General features: G+C 34.7%; 1 protein-coding gene across 6 annotated transcripts in view; it reads right to left on the reverse strand.

Annotated features, from left to right (window-relative positions):
• STPG2 (sperm tail PG-rich repeat containing 2) overlaps nt 1-14921 on the reverse strand; it is a 339428-nt gene that overhangs the window by 111232 nt on the left and 213275 nt on the right. For all 6 annotated transcript variants that reach the window (XR_008997803.1, XM_057502462.1, XM_057502463.1 and 3 more), the window contains one exon: nt 4797-4956. Coding sequence is in view for 5 of the 6 variants with exons in the window: in XM_057502462.1 (XP_057358445.1) it covers nt 4797-4956 (160 nt within the window). In the remaining variant the exon portion in view is untranslated. The remainder of the gene's footprint in view (nt 1-4796; nt 4957-14921) is intronic.

Raw genomic sequence — 14921 nt, forward strand, 5'->3', positions numbered from 1 at the left:
TTGCAGGCCCCATAATAATCATTCTTCTCACCTGTCTCTTCTTACCCTGTATAATAAAGTTCATCAAATCCCAAGTCGAAAAAATCTCTAATCAAACTTTCAACCAGCTTTTACTCAAGAACTACCAGCTTTTAGCCACAGAAGATCCCTCACCCTCACGTAACCTCCTCACCACATGCTGAGATGGACCCCTCTCTCCGCTGAAAACTGTTCCTGGAAACAATGGCCGCAGACGCCTGGCTTCTGGCACCCATATCCTCTTGGCACCATTGGAATCAACAGGTCCTCGACCTATAGTTACAAAGAACCTTCATTGATTTCCAACCTGAAGAAGTCCACATCTACTCGTCCTTACTGTGGGGAGTCCTATCAACCCTTTCCCCCCAATCCTCAAGCCCTCACTCCCTTCTCTGCCCCCGTTCAGCAGGAAGCAGTCAGAAAGAAAGCAACATCCACAACCCCATAGAGGAGAAAGGGGGGGATGAAGGGCCCCCACCAGTAAGATGGCAAACTTCCAGCTTCTCTTCCGGGTCCTCAGTTCCCGACGGCACCACCTAAAGACCAATCACCTCTCTCCCCACTCCCACTCCCAGCACCTAGTCAATATCCACCAGCCCCGTAGAAGTAACACCACAATCACCCCATGCCCCTTCCTATATAACCCAGCACCTTTCCCCAATAAAGCGGAATTCTTCGGTGAATTGCTGCTGTGTGTCGCTCCTTTCCTTTCAGTGGGTATACAGAAAATATAACATAATAAAGGCCCTATATGACAAACCCACAGCTAACATAATATTCAACTGGTGAAAAGCTAAAAGCTTTTCCTCCAAGATCAAGAAAAAGATGAGGATGTCCACTCTCACCACTTCTGTTCAACATAGTACTGAAAGTCCTAGCCATGGCAATAAGACAAAAAAAAGAGATAAAAGGCATCCAAACTGGTAAGAAAGAGATAAAACTATAACTGTTGCCTATGTCATGATATCATATATAGAAAATACTAAATACTCCAAAAAAATTGCTAGAACAAATAAATGAATTCAATAAAGTTGCAGGATAAAAAATCAATAAATAGATATGTTGTATTTCTATATACCAATAATAAAGTAGCAGGAAGAGAAACTAAGGAAAAATTCCCATTTACCGTTGCATCAAAAAGAATAAAATACCTAGGAATAAACTTAGCCAAGGAGGTGAAAGACCTGTACTCTGAAAACTGTAAGACATTGATGAAAGAAATTGAAGATAGCATACATAAATGGAAAGATATAACATGCTCATGGATTGGAAGACTTAATATTGTTAAAAAAAAGCCATACTACCCAAAGTAATCTACAGGTTCAAAGCAATTCCTACCAAAATACCAATGGCATTTTTCACATAACCAGAACAGTTTGTATGGAACCACAAAAGACTCTGAATAGTCAAAGCAATATTGAGAAAGAATAACAAAACTGGTAGTATCACTGATTTCCAACTATACTGCACACCTATAATAGTATGGTTCTGATATAAAAGCAGACACATAGATCAATGGAATAAAACAGACAGCCCAGAAATAAGCCCACATTTGTATTTCAATTAATATATGACAAAGGAAGCAATAAATACAATGGGGAAATAAAAATCTCTTCAAAAAATGGTGTTACAAAAATTAAGCAGCTATATGCAAAATAACAAAACCTGGACCGCTATCTTGCATAATATACAAAAATAAAGTTTAAATGGATTAAAAACCTAAATGTAAGGCCTGAAGCCATAAAACTAAAAGAAGACTTAGACAGTAAACTCTTGAACATTGGCATTAGCAATTTTATTTTGGATATGTCTCACCAGGCAAGGAAAACAAAAGCAAAAATAAACAGGCAGAACTACATCAAACTGAAAAGCTCTGCATCATAAAGGAAACCATCAACAAAACGAAAAGGCAATCTACTGAATGACAGAATATATTTTCAAATGATCTATCTAATAAGGGTATATATAAAGGGTTTATATATAGAAAACATATAAAGAAATTACACAATTCAACACCAAATAAAATATCCAATTAAAAAAATGGACAGAGGGCCCAAATAAACATTTTTTCCAAGAAATACATACAGATGGCCAAGAGATATGTAAAAACTGCTCAACAGTAACCATCAGGCAAATGCAAATCATAACCACCTCACACCAGTAAGAATGGCTACTATCCAAAATACAAGAAATAACAAGTCTTGGTGAAGTTGTGGTAAAAAGGGAACCCTGATATTACTGCAGGTGGAATTGTAAACTGGTGTAGCCAATATGGAAAATAGTACAGAGGTTCCTCAAAAAACCAAAAATAGAAATTCCATATGACCCAGTAATTCTACTTTTGGATTTTTACTAAGGAACCCAAAATCTCTGTTTAAAAAAATATATACATACCCCTATGTTTATTGTCACATTATTTAGAACAGCCAAGATATGGAAGCAACCCAAGTACACATTAATAGATGAGTGGATAAAGAAGATGTGGTACATATACACAATGGAATATACTCAGCCATTAAAAACAGTGAAATTTACCATTTGCAACAACATAGATGGACCAAGAAGGTATTATGCTAAGTGAAATATGTCAGAAAAAGAAAGAAAAATACTAGATGATTTCACTTATATGTGGAATCTAAAAAATAAAACAAACAAGCAAGTAAAATAGAAACAGACATAAATAGAGAACAAACCAGTGGTTGCCATCAGAGACAGAGGTAGAAGATGAGTGAGATAGGTGAAGAAGTAAACTTCCAAATATAAAATAAATTAAGTCACAGGGATGAAAAGTACAGCATAGGGAATATAGTCAATGAGACCATAATAACTTTGTATGGTGACAAATGTTAACTATATTTATTATGGTGAATATTTCATAATGTATATATAATTGTCAAATCACTATGTTGAACACCTAAAACTAATACAACATTGTACATCAACTGTACTTCAAAGAAGAAAAATCTTTAAATAATTTTTACTTACTGTAAAGCAGTGTATGTTCATTAGAGAAAAACAAAAAACTAAAAACAAAACAAAATCTTTAACAAGCCTAATGTTGTTACTCATATTATTTCCCCAGTGAGGCCTTCTCCAGTAACATTAGTTGAAACAACCCATTCTGAACTCTTACTCTTCCTTTTCTCTTATTTTTATCCATAGCATTTATAACTAGTATTCATTCTTTTCCCTCCCTCCCTCCTTCCTTCCTTCCTTCCTTCCTTCCTTCTCTTCTTCCTTCCCTCTTTCCTTCCTCATTTTTGTTTCGCTCATTCATCTACCAATCTATTGATCTATTTCTTCATTCATTTATTAAAAGTCTCTTAGCCCTGAAATTAAGCTCTCTGAAAGAACAATGTTAGTGTTGACTTGATATTAAGAAATGTGTTTCATATTATAATAAGACCTTATACTTCTGAGGAGCTTCACCGGTTATGAAAATGACTTTGAAATAGTCTTATTAATCTTTAGTATATTCTTGAAAGCCAAGCAGGTGGCAAATATTATCTCAATTTTGTAAAATAGAAAGCAATGAAATAATTAGCGAATTTACTTGCCATAGGTTAAATACGGGAGCAATGAAAAGTTAGGGTGCTAAAACTGGCACTTGAACTGCAACTTATTTATGAATTCCATCTATAATTTTTATGGAGAGGAAAGTAAAGGCAGAGAGAAAAAAATCTTCAGAAAATATGAAGTTTAACATAATTTACTGTAAGAGACTCTGAAATAAATATTTATTTGTTATTTGGTTGACTGTGCTTGGTGATGATGTCAGTGATAGCACCAGAACTCAGAGAACTAATTTCCCTGCACCACTTCTTGGTGACCACATATTGTGTGGTCACAGACATATTAAAGCTGTTTGAATTCTACTTCACAACAAAGCTATAGCCTGACAAAATCAACGGTATACTTGAGCTACTGTTACAATAACAGAAAGAGAAAAAAAGGAAAATAAAAAAATTTTTACATAAAATGGACCTTAAAGTTGGCAATATACTTGATTCTTGAAAGACAGTGAAAAACAAAGCAAGCCTCTGTGGATCTCAGGCTCTCCAAGTATTACTCTTTGCTTGACAGGTTGTGTCCTCCTGCTTCTGTTTTTCATTAAAAATTTGAAAGAATTTCTCCACCCTATTTCATTTTTTCTCTTCATATTCTCATAAAGATTGATTACAACAGTTTGGTTGTATAGTGGCAATACATTTGTAAATTACTGTTGGAAATTATTGTTCTTATTTGCTATGCCACTTTCCTGTGTGAAATAACATACTTGATGATTTATCTTCATTAACAGGTAAAGTTATTGCATTCAATTTTAGCTCAGAATATTATTTCTAGTAGCTGAACTAATCCCAATTTTACAAACCAAATTATTTTAGCCCCCCAAAAAAGTATTTGTATAGATGCTTTCTTGATACTTGAGAAACATTAAAATAATTCCATGAGACTGGTAAGATGTATATTTTTATACGATTGATCTAAATCATGCTAAAGTGCTTTTCTAAGAATTCTAGCATTTTAAGATTTGGGGTTTTTCCTTAATAGAAGATGACTTTATTAGTTTTAATAAAATTGGTAAAATTGTCCTTGGTAGAATTAAGGAACATAAAACTCCAAACAAATCATTTTACAGTTGAAAAAGAAACCTAAATTTTTCCTGAATAATTAAAAGAGGCAAAGTAAAAGTATGTGTATGTTTACAGTGGTCTATTTTAAAATGGAAACCTTAGATTTCTTTCCCTGTAGCTTTTAAAGGACTGTCAAAAACTTACCTGGCCCATCAGTCATTTTGTCTGGACACCGAGGAGTACAGCTAAGAAAGGAGGCATGTTTTAGTTTAGCCACAAAACTGCGAGGTGGCATGTATTTATGCTGAACTTTAGACATCGCATATGATTTTTGAACATCATAGCTGCCTGGTGCTGGAATTTCCTGAAAAGAATTTCAGTGTATAAGCATAAATATATCTTATATTGAAAATATCCAAGAAGATATAGCATGGATGTTCACACTTAGCAATGGTATAAATAGATAATTATGAAAATTTTCCTTAATTAATCATTAGAATTAGACACTTTAAAGAGTATCCTTAAATATATGTCCTCAATACACATTTAAATTCACTTATCTAAACTTAAGATAAAAAAAAAATAATGATGAAATTTAGGTTCATAATCCTAAAAAAATAGTCTTCATAATATAGATCAAACTCTAGTTTCAAATTTCATAATGAAAATCAAATTTCATGCAGGAATGAGAACAATGATTATTAGTTTTCATAAGCAGCAAAACTATTCATTTTTAGCAGATTCCAATTACATTAAAAGCTTCCCCTTTCATCATTTATGGCTCTTTATATGCTCTACAGTTATATTAACACTTTCAATCAATATAAACACATGCATTTTAATAACTACAATAATAATTTTCAACTAAATTAAATATAAAATACCATATATTTGTTGCACAATTGCCTGTAAACTATTAGCTAATTATTTCAATGAAAATTTTTTAAAACTCACTTTCCTCAAATTATTTTAAAATATAGCATATTACATATAACATATGTATTTATCTGTATTATGAATAAAGACCAAACTTTCAATGATTTTCTTGCAGGCAGAGACTATTGTGGCTGAAGACATAGACTCCAGCACTAGGTTTCTTGGGCTCCAAAAATCTGCTCTTTACTTGCTAGAGGTTCCTAGGCAAGTCACTTACCCTCTGTGATTCTCACTTTCCTCATCTGTACATGGGGAAAATGATAGTATTTACATCATATGTCATAGGGTTATGAAGATTAAAGAGTTAAGACATGACATGTAAAATACTTAGATCGGTGCCTGATTCTATAAAAGCGTTAGCTAATCTTACCATTCTACAAAAACTAATTTCAATACAAAAAACACGACTGAACAATCAGGGTTTGGGATAACAGGGAAGCATTTTAATGTTTCAAATAAGCCAAACAAATTTGGATACTGAGGAAGCAAACATTTGGTGTCTACCTAGCAGCCATACATCATAGAGCATACTTGCTCTTGTTCCTTTTATCCCCATTATCAACCTCAAGTGTATGCCAGCAACACCACCTTCCACTTCCAAAGAATCACTAAACGGAGGAGTACTGATCGTGACTATGGGAGGAGATTCTTACATGAATTCCACATTTCTGGTTTAAGTCCTGTGCCAAACACAAATGCCACGACTGGTAAGACTACGAAGAAATGTCAGCAGTTGTTTCCTTCTCGCCTGCATCAAGAGCATATTTAGTAAAAGCAGGCTGAGGATAAGCAATAGCAGCGCTAACTCCAAATAAAGCTTCTATATCTTCTGGGGCTGCTTCTGTGCTATGCGGAAGGGAGAAGGAGAGAGTGCAAAAGCACAAGGATGCCTGAGTGAGTCCAGAGCACTTAGAAAAGCTTTGCAAAGATCTTGATTGTCCCTTTTGTACATTTTAGTTTTCTTACCAGTAGCTATTTATCTTTCCTGCTTCCTGCCTGGTATCCCTATCTATTCCTTCTTCCAGTGCACAGCCTAGATAGGATTGACAGGTTTGGCTGCTGCAAGAGAGGAATCTTTTTGTTTTTAATGCCTTGAAGCGAAGGTAAGAAACTGCATCGGTAATCAATATTCTTTTACAATAGTGTGTCCCCTCCTAGCAAATTTCCTCACGCTAGTTATCCTAAATTTCAACAGATTCACTGACTCCTCTACCAAGCAAAAACATACTACTCCTTTTCATGACATCTCCTCATAGCGTATTTATGCTTCTCTGAAGAGAGTCTCTGCTTGTGTTCTTTAGTGATGCTTCTGTCAAATATATTTCCTAGGATAATGATTAGCAAGACAAATCTGAAACTCTGGTATCAATAATTTAAACAATACCTATACATAATACCTTAAACACCATTTCAGGGAAAACAGTATGTATAAATAAGATCATTAAATTTCTGTTGGTGATCCTTTATACATCACAGAAAATAGGGGAGGCACATGATGAGTAACTATAATAAACATTTCTCATGCTCTTTTTTTTAACCCTATATTTGAATCCTGTTCATGGGTTTTGGAAACACATGCTTTGCAGAAGAATCTGAGTCCCAGCACAAAAGTTAAAAATGCCTGATTCTCATCTCCCTGGTCTCATATTTTTTTTACCAGGATATGAATCTAGGTCATAGGCTTATATGCCAGCCTTTGAACTGGCAGCCAGTTTATTCAAAGAAACACAGAGCATTAAAAATTCCATTCTAGTGAAGGAACTGGCAGTGCTAACAGCTGTGTCCAACTCCCAAAAGCAAAAGTGGGAGGGCAAACTAAAAGGCAATTAGAGATAGAGAAAAAAAAAGCCATAAAATGTGTGATAAAATAAAAGCTATGCCTCAATGTAAAGGTAAGTCTAAACCCTCCTGACTTCTTCATCTGGAAAACCAGAGCCCTACCTAAAAATGATATAAATAATCATAGAATTAAAACAATTTATGTAAAATTCTTAGAATGGTATCACATACATTAATAAGCATGAGTGTTTGCTTCCACTGCCTTCATCATCAGCACTGTTATTATTTCTATTAGCTGTGGGGCTACATGGAGCCCTCAGTGAGATCCCCTTGCCTAGAGATGCCAACTGGATATTTAAAAAGAAAGCTCTTAGTATTTTAAAACCAAACAAACAACAACAAAAATCAAAAGTGGTTAAGCTGTTAGGAATCACATGAAGATTGTCCCAGGCAGTTAAAAAAAAAAATCACTGGTTTCAACTTCAAAGGATGAGACAGGTCACCATGTTTATGTTTTGGAAAAATTATTTCATATATTTTGTAATTTTCTGCAAATCAGAGCCCCCGAAAAAATTATCGATGCCCAATCCTCCTGCATTAACCACAAAAAAACCCAAGCTTAACTGACCTGCTGCACCAGAGATTAGCTCCTGATTTCATCTAAATTCAGCATTTTTCCCATTCTTGTTCCCTGCCATTTATTTTTTTTGGTATCATTAATCTACAATTACATGAAGAACATTACGTTTACTAGGCTCCCCCCTTCACCTAGTCCCCCCCACAAACCCCATTACAGTCACTATCCATCAGCGTAGTAAAATGCTGTAGAATCAGTACTTGTCTTTCCTGTGTTGAACAGCCCTCCCGTGCCCCTCTCCACATTATACATGCTAATCATAATACCCCCTTTCTTTTTCCCCGCCCTTATCCCTCCCTTCCCACCCATTCTCCCCAGTCCCTTTCCCTTGGTAACTATTAGTCCATTCTTGGGTTCTGTGATTCTACTGCTGTTTTGTTCCTTCAGTTTTTCTTTGTTCTTATATTCCACATATGAGTGAAAGCATTTGGTACTTGTATTTCTCTGCCTGGCTTATTTCACTGAGCATAATACCCTCTAGCTCCATCCATGTTGTTGCAAATGGTAGGATTTGTTTTCTTCTTATGACTGAATAATATTCCATTGTGTATATGTACCATATCTTCTTTATCCATTCATCTACTGATGGACACTTAGGTTGCTTCCATTTCTTGGCTATTGTAAATAGTGCTGCGATAAACATAGGGGTACATCTGTCTTTTTTAAACTGGGCTGCTGCATTCTTAGGGTAAATTCCTATAAGTGGAATTCCTGGGTCAAATGGTACTTCTATTTTGAGTTTTTTGAGGAACCTCCATATTGCTTTCCACAATGGTTGAACTAATTTACATTACCAGCAACAGTGTAGGAGAGTTCCCCTTTCTCCAAAACCTCGCCAACATTTGTTGTCATTTGTCTTTTGGATGCTGGCCATCCTTACCGGTGTGAGGTGATATCTTATTGTGGTTTTAATTTGCATTTCTCTGATGACAAGAGATGTGGAGCATCTTTTCATGTGTCTGTTGGCCATCTGAATTTCCTCTTTGGATAACTGTCTGTTCAGCTCTTCTGCCCATTTTTTTAATTGGACTGTTTGCTTTTTGTTTGTTGAGGTGTGTGAGCTCTTTATATATTTTGGATGTCAACCATTTATCAGATCTATCATTTATGAATATATTCTCCCATACTGTAGGATGCCTTTTTGTTCTATTGATGGTGTCCTTTGCTGTACAGAAGCTTTTCAGCTTGATAAAGTCCCACTTGTTTATTTTTGCTTTTGTTTCCCTTGCCCAGGGAGATATGTTCATGAAGAAGTCGCTCATGTTTATGTCCAAGAGATTTTTGCCTTTGTTTTTTTCTAAGACTTGTTTTATGACTTACATTCAGGTCTGTTATCCATTTCAATTTTACTTTTGTGTATGGGGTTAGACAATGGTCCAGTTTCATTCTCTTACATGTAGCTGTCCAGTTTTGCCAGCAACAACTGTTGAAGAGACTGTCATTTCCCCATTGTATGTCCATGGCTCCTTTATCAAATATTAATTGACCATATAAGTTTGGGTTAATGTCTGGAGTCTCTATTCTGTTATTCTGTTCCACTGGTCTGTGGCTCTGTTCTTGTGATAGTACCAAACTGTCTTGATTACTGTGGCTTTGTAGTAGAGCTTGAAGTTGGGGAGTGAGATCCCCGCCACTTTACTCTTCCTTCTCAGGATTGCTTTGGCTATTCAGGGTCTTTGGTGTTTCCATATGAATTTTTGAACTATTTGTTCCAGTTCGTTGAAGAATGCTCTTGGAAATTTGATAGGGATTACATTGAATCTGTATATTGCTTTGGGAAGGATGGCCATTTTGACTATATTAATTATTCCTATTCAAGAGCATGGGATGAGTTTCCATTTGTTAGTGTCTTCTTTAATTTCTCTTTCCCTGCCATTTTGACAGGCAAAATTTCATATACCATCTGACCCCAAAGACATATTAAACTTCATGTATGCTCTGATCTTCCAAAACTCTAATTACCAAACACATACTATTAAACCCCTTTGTTTCAGCAAGGAATGTAGCATTTGATCCCTGAGTCATCTCCCAAGCTATTTACAGCAGCTAGTAAATAAAGATTGCTCTTTAGGTTTAGTCATGGAAAAAGTTTCTCTTTTGATACTTTTTTCTTTTATGCCATGGTAAAAGATTTGGGGATGTCTTTATTTCTTATTCATTTTTTTATGCGTTTCATTGGATATAGAATTCTTGATTGACTTTTCCCTCAACATTTTGAATATGTCATTTCACTGATTCCCAACCTCCATTGTTTCTGACAAGAAGTTCAGTTAATCATAGTATTCCTACTACATGTAATAAGTTATTTTTGTTATCAAGATATTCTCTTAATTTTTGGCTTTCAGCCGTTTGACTGTGATGTGTCTAAGTGAGGGTTCTTTTTATATTTAACTTACTTATAACTCATTGAGCTTCTTAGATTTGTATATTCATGTTTTTCATCAAATTTGGAAAGTTTTAAGCTTTTATTTCTTTAAAATCTTTTTTTCTTCCCCTTTCTTTCTTATTTCTCCCACTGGGACTCCCATTACATGTATGTTAGAACATGTGACATTGACCCACAGGTCTCTCTGAAACTACTCATTTTATTGAACTTTTTTCTGTTTTTCTGATTCAGTGATTTCTATTGAACTATCTTTAGCTCACTGATTCTGTTTTCTGTCATCTCGAATCTGCTTTTGAGTCCAGTTGGTGGATTTGTTATTTATTGTTCCCTATAGCTCTATAATTTTCATTTGTTTCTCTTGTTTGCTTGCTTGTTTTATTACTCTATTGAGATTCCCTATCTATTGGTTAACTGTCATCATATTTTACTTTAATTACTTAAGTGTAAATCCCAGTGATTTTTAAAAAAATTTGTAACAGCTTCTCTGAAACCTTCATCTGCTAAATACAATGTCTAGGCTTAACCAGAGTAAGTTTCTCTTGACTGCTTTTTACCCCTGAGTCTGGATCATACTTATCTGATATTTTCCTATCTAGTAAGTTTTGGTTGAAAACTGGACATATTTGCATAACATAGCAAATGTGCATTCTGTTTTTCTTTAGTGAGGGCTACATTCTTTAGTAAAGGCTACTGTCCATTTCAAGAGATCAATTGTCTATTTATTGTTTCCAGAACCTTTAAAAATGTTCTTCTTGACATTTCTGATATTTGTTATTTATGCCATTTCCCATTGTTTTCTTGACTGGTAATATCACAGGGTGGTCAACTCTGTTCTACCTTTTAAAGATAGATCTATCTAAATAGAATTGAATGGTCTATCTTTTGTTTTGATTTTTTCTTCTTGTAGTTATGTCAATATTTGTTTTACATAAATGTAGAGCTGTACATACAAATTTAAAATTATTTTATTATTCTGGTAAATTAAACTTTCAAAAAATGTTCAGTGACAGTGACTGCTTATTTCTAAACTGCTTTTTGAATTAACATATTTTATTTCAAATTAAAATAGCTACTCCAGGAATACCACCAATGAGTAGGTTTTAGTAAACCATAGTTACCTTTCAAATATGGCAAAATGGTAAAATCATAGTTTTAAAGGTATCAGAGATCTGTGGAAGCAAAGATGACCTTATGTACAAATTTCAAAAAGGGAAAAGCCCTTCCTTCCTAAAATAAGTTAACACTGCAAGCTGCTTTCCTCCACATGGGCATTTACCAAGGCAGAGCAAAAGCTAATGACTGGGTTTAGCATAGGCAGACAGATTTTCTAAGGGAAAAAGTAACAAGCAGAATTTTGAAAGTCATATTGTCTAGCATGAAGGACTGAAGACTAGGGGAACCCAAACTCATTAGTGGTTCTTTACTATGAAGTAGTTGCTGAGTTCCAGAGCAGGTAAAAGGGTAAAATTCTGGGCTGGAGAGATGGAGTAAAATCTGCAGAGTAGTGATGTTTAGGGGCCAAAAATCAAGAGCTGGCAACAAATACGAGCCTCGTCTTTAAGACAGTAGCCAGATCTTGAACCTGAATGGGGTAGGAAGCTAAAGAGTAAAGCTCACAACTTGTGAAGGTAAGTGTTGGAGGAAGAAAAACATCCTCAGATTCTCAATCAAAAACTCAGAAAATCAACATGAAAGAGGGTTCCTTGCCTCAAAGGCAGAATGGAATCTCAGTCTTTGGTGCTTGGCAGATAATTCTCACTAAAAAGGTAAGTCCACAGCAATATACAGCAGATCTAATAGCAATAGCTTTATGACAGAAAAACATACACTGCTGTTAAAATTCTAGACAATTAAACTAGATCCACTTTTTTCATTATGAAATAAATGTTCTTCTATTTCTGTTTTTAGTGATATAGATAGGTAGGTAGATAAATATACATATACATACACATGTAAAGTTTTAGGTAGCAAAATATAATAAAAATCACTAACTATAATTTAGGCTAAAATGAACTTTAACTAGATTTTTGAGTAACTTGTTCCAGCTGTTATTTATAGCTGAGTATATTCAAGTCTAAAAGTTTATTTTAAAATCTCAAACATATAATTATTAAAGTCACTAGAACTTCTTTTATAATAAAGCTGTCATATCAGTGAAATTGTTACCTGAGATGGGTCCTTGGTCTCATTGCAAGAAAGAATTAAAGAAAAGACACAGAAAACCCATCGAACATTAAGAGTTTATTTGGGAAATAAAGTTCAGAAAAAGACAAGAGTACAAACCCACAGGTTGGGTCATGGGCAGACCCACAGGGGTCATGCTGAGGGAAAAATAGGAAGCCTTTTAATATGAAGGGGGATGAATATTCACTAATTGAGATTAGGTTTCAAAGGGAAAAGGTGGAGTCTTCTTGGAATTTGGGCTTGCTCCACCCTCACAATGGGCAGAGAGATTTTTGACTGTCTTTGCTCCCCATCAAACTGTCTTGGAATGGGGAAATGTGATTTTTACTATGGTAATGGATTTGCAGGTGAAGTTTGGGTCAATTTCTCCTCCACATTGGAACTAGCCAGTTTTGGTCAGTCTGTTATCTACATACTCACTACACATCCATTAGAACAGCTTACAAAGAATTTGCAGAATGTAAATAAGCATCCAGCTGAATGTGAACACTGGCCAAAGTTCCCTTTCCCCTTCCCTGCTCATGTCTACCTGTCTAGTTACGATAATAAAGTGACTTGAGAGAATTTCAATGAAACTATCAATCAAAGCTTTGAATCAAAATCTTTAATTAAATATATATGGTGAAAAAATTTGTAGGACACATTTGCAGTGAAGTTTGCCTGAATATACAGAAAACTTAGATTGTTGCAATTTACCAATATGCTTATCCAAGTTACTTAATTTTGGTTTTATAAAGAAGAAAGGGATTTCAGATGATAATCAAATTGTCTTTGTTTTACATACTGCAAATTATCAGTACAAACATCTTACCCTTGCCATTTTTCATCTTCCTAATATTTATGATTGTGAACATATGCCTCTTTAGATAAATGACTTAGAAAAGAATGACTGTTATTTTAGAAAAACAAATATATAGATAGGAACTTATAATGTTAATTGTAATGAACAAAAATAGAAAATATTGATTTTATTTCCATACTCTTCTGGAACACCAGAAAAGACTCTTCATCCTAATGCTACTTTTGACAGGAACTAGAACTGTCAGCTATACTAGGATAGTTCAAGGCTCAGTAAAGAATAACAAAAAGTGCTATGACAACATTGATTACCTATTGATGTAGGCAATAAAACCATTGATTTCACCTAATTTCTCCAACATATTATATAATTCACACTTGAACCACAAATATCCAGTTGCTTGCTCTCATTTCCATTTCATTATCCTCAGATAGCATTAAAATAAAACTCATTATCTTCCCTTCCCCAACTCTGCAGTCATCTATCCTTTCTCACCTGCCTACAATAAAAAAAATCCTTATTTAACCAGGCCTGAAAATAAAAGAAAGCTGCCTCTCACTTTTCTTCACCTGTCTCTCACATATCTAAAAATCATCAAAGTTGCATCCACTCTTAAGTTCTTTCACTTTACCCCTTTCTTTCCTTTAGTATCAAAAAGATCCTCATATGGGCTCTAATAGGAGGCAACTATAGGCAACTATACTGCCTGCCTCCAACTTTTCCAGTCTCAAACCATCTGCTTCCCAGTAGCAAATAAATGATTGTACTAAACATGACAGGAATCTGTTGGTGTTGTTCACTGGCTCTGTGAGTGCCCGTGGAGAAAAAAATTCAGAGAATTCTCCTTGGCTTTCAAGTCCTTTTTAAATGTGAAGGCAAATTTACAATTGTAAAACCAAATTCAAGTGGAACCTCTTCCATGAAACATTTTTGATCACCCTAGTTGGAATTGAAAGCTTCACTTTTCAATTCTTCTATTACTCACTGTTTGTATAAAGACATAAACATATAAACAGTACATTAAACAAATATACCATATTTATTTGAATATTTCTTTCTTTGTCAATATAAGAACAGAAAGAGGATAAAGCCATCTGATGAAAAGGAAGGAATTGTTTCCTCAGATCAGAGTCTATTTACCCTACATATTTGCAGATTCTCTCAAAGTAAAGAAAGCTGACATTAAGAATCCAGGAGCTTGAGGCTCCACAGTACAGTGAGCATCTAGGTTCTTTCATGCTTTCTGCTGTACCATACTTTGATTGTGAGAGTAATCCTTATATTCTCAAAATATTGACCATAGCTCCTGCCATATTATTCTCATTTCAGAAATAAAGGGAAAGGACAAAAGGCAAAAATTTTGTTTGGCAGCTAAAACAGCCTTCTCTGAGGAACATTCATAGAAACTAATCCCATAAACTTTTGCTTTCCTTTCACTAGTTAAAATTGTACCAGATAACTACCCTATAGTAATAAGGGAAACTGAAAAACTTTATAGTTTTACCTGGGCACATTGTTCTAAATAAAATTGGCTTCTTTTAGGAAGTAAAAAAGAATAAACATGGTATAGACAACTAGTAATCTCAGTCATAATAGCTCTCTGCCATC

Source organism: Manis pentadactyla, chromosome 5 (genome assembly GCF_030020395.1).
Source record: "Manis pentadactyla isolate mManPen7 chromosome 5, mManPen7.hap1, whole genome shotgun sequence".
NCBI lineage: Eukaryota > Metazoa > Chordata > Mammalia > Pholidota > Manidae > Manis > Manis pentadactyla.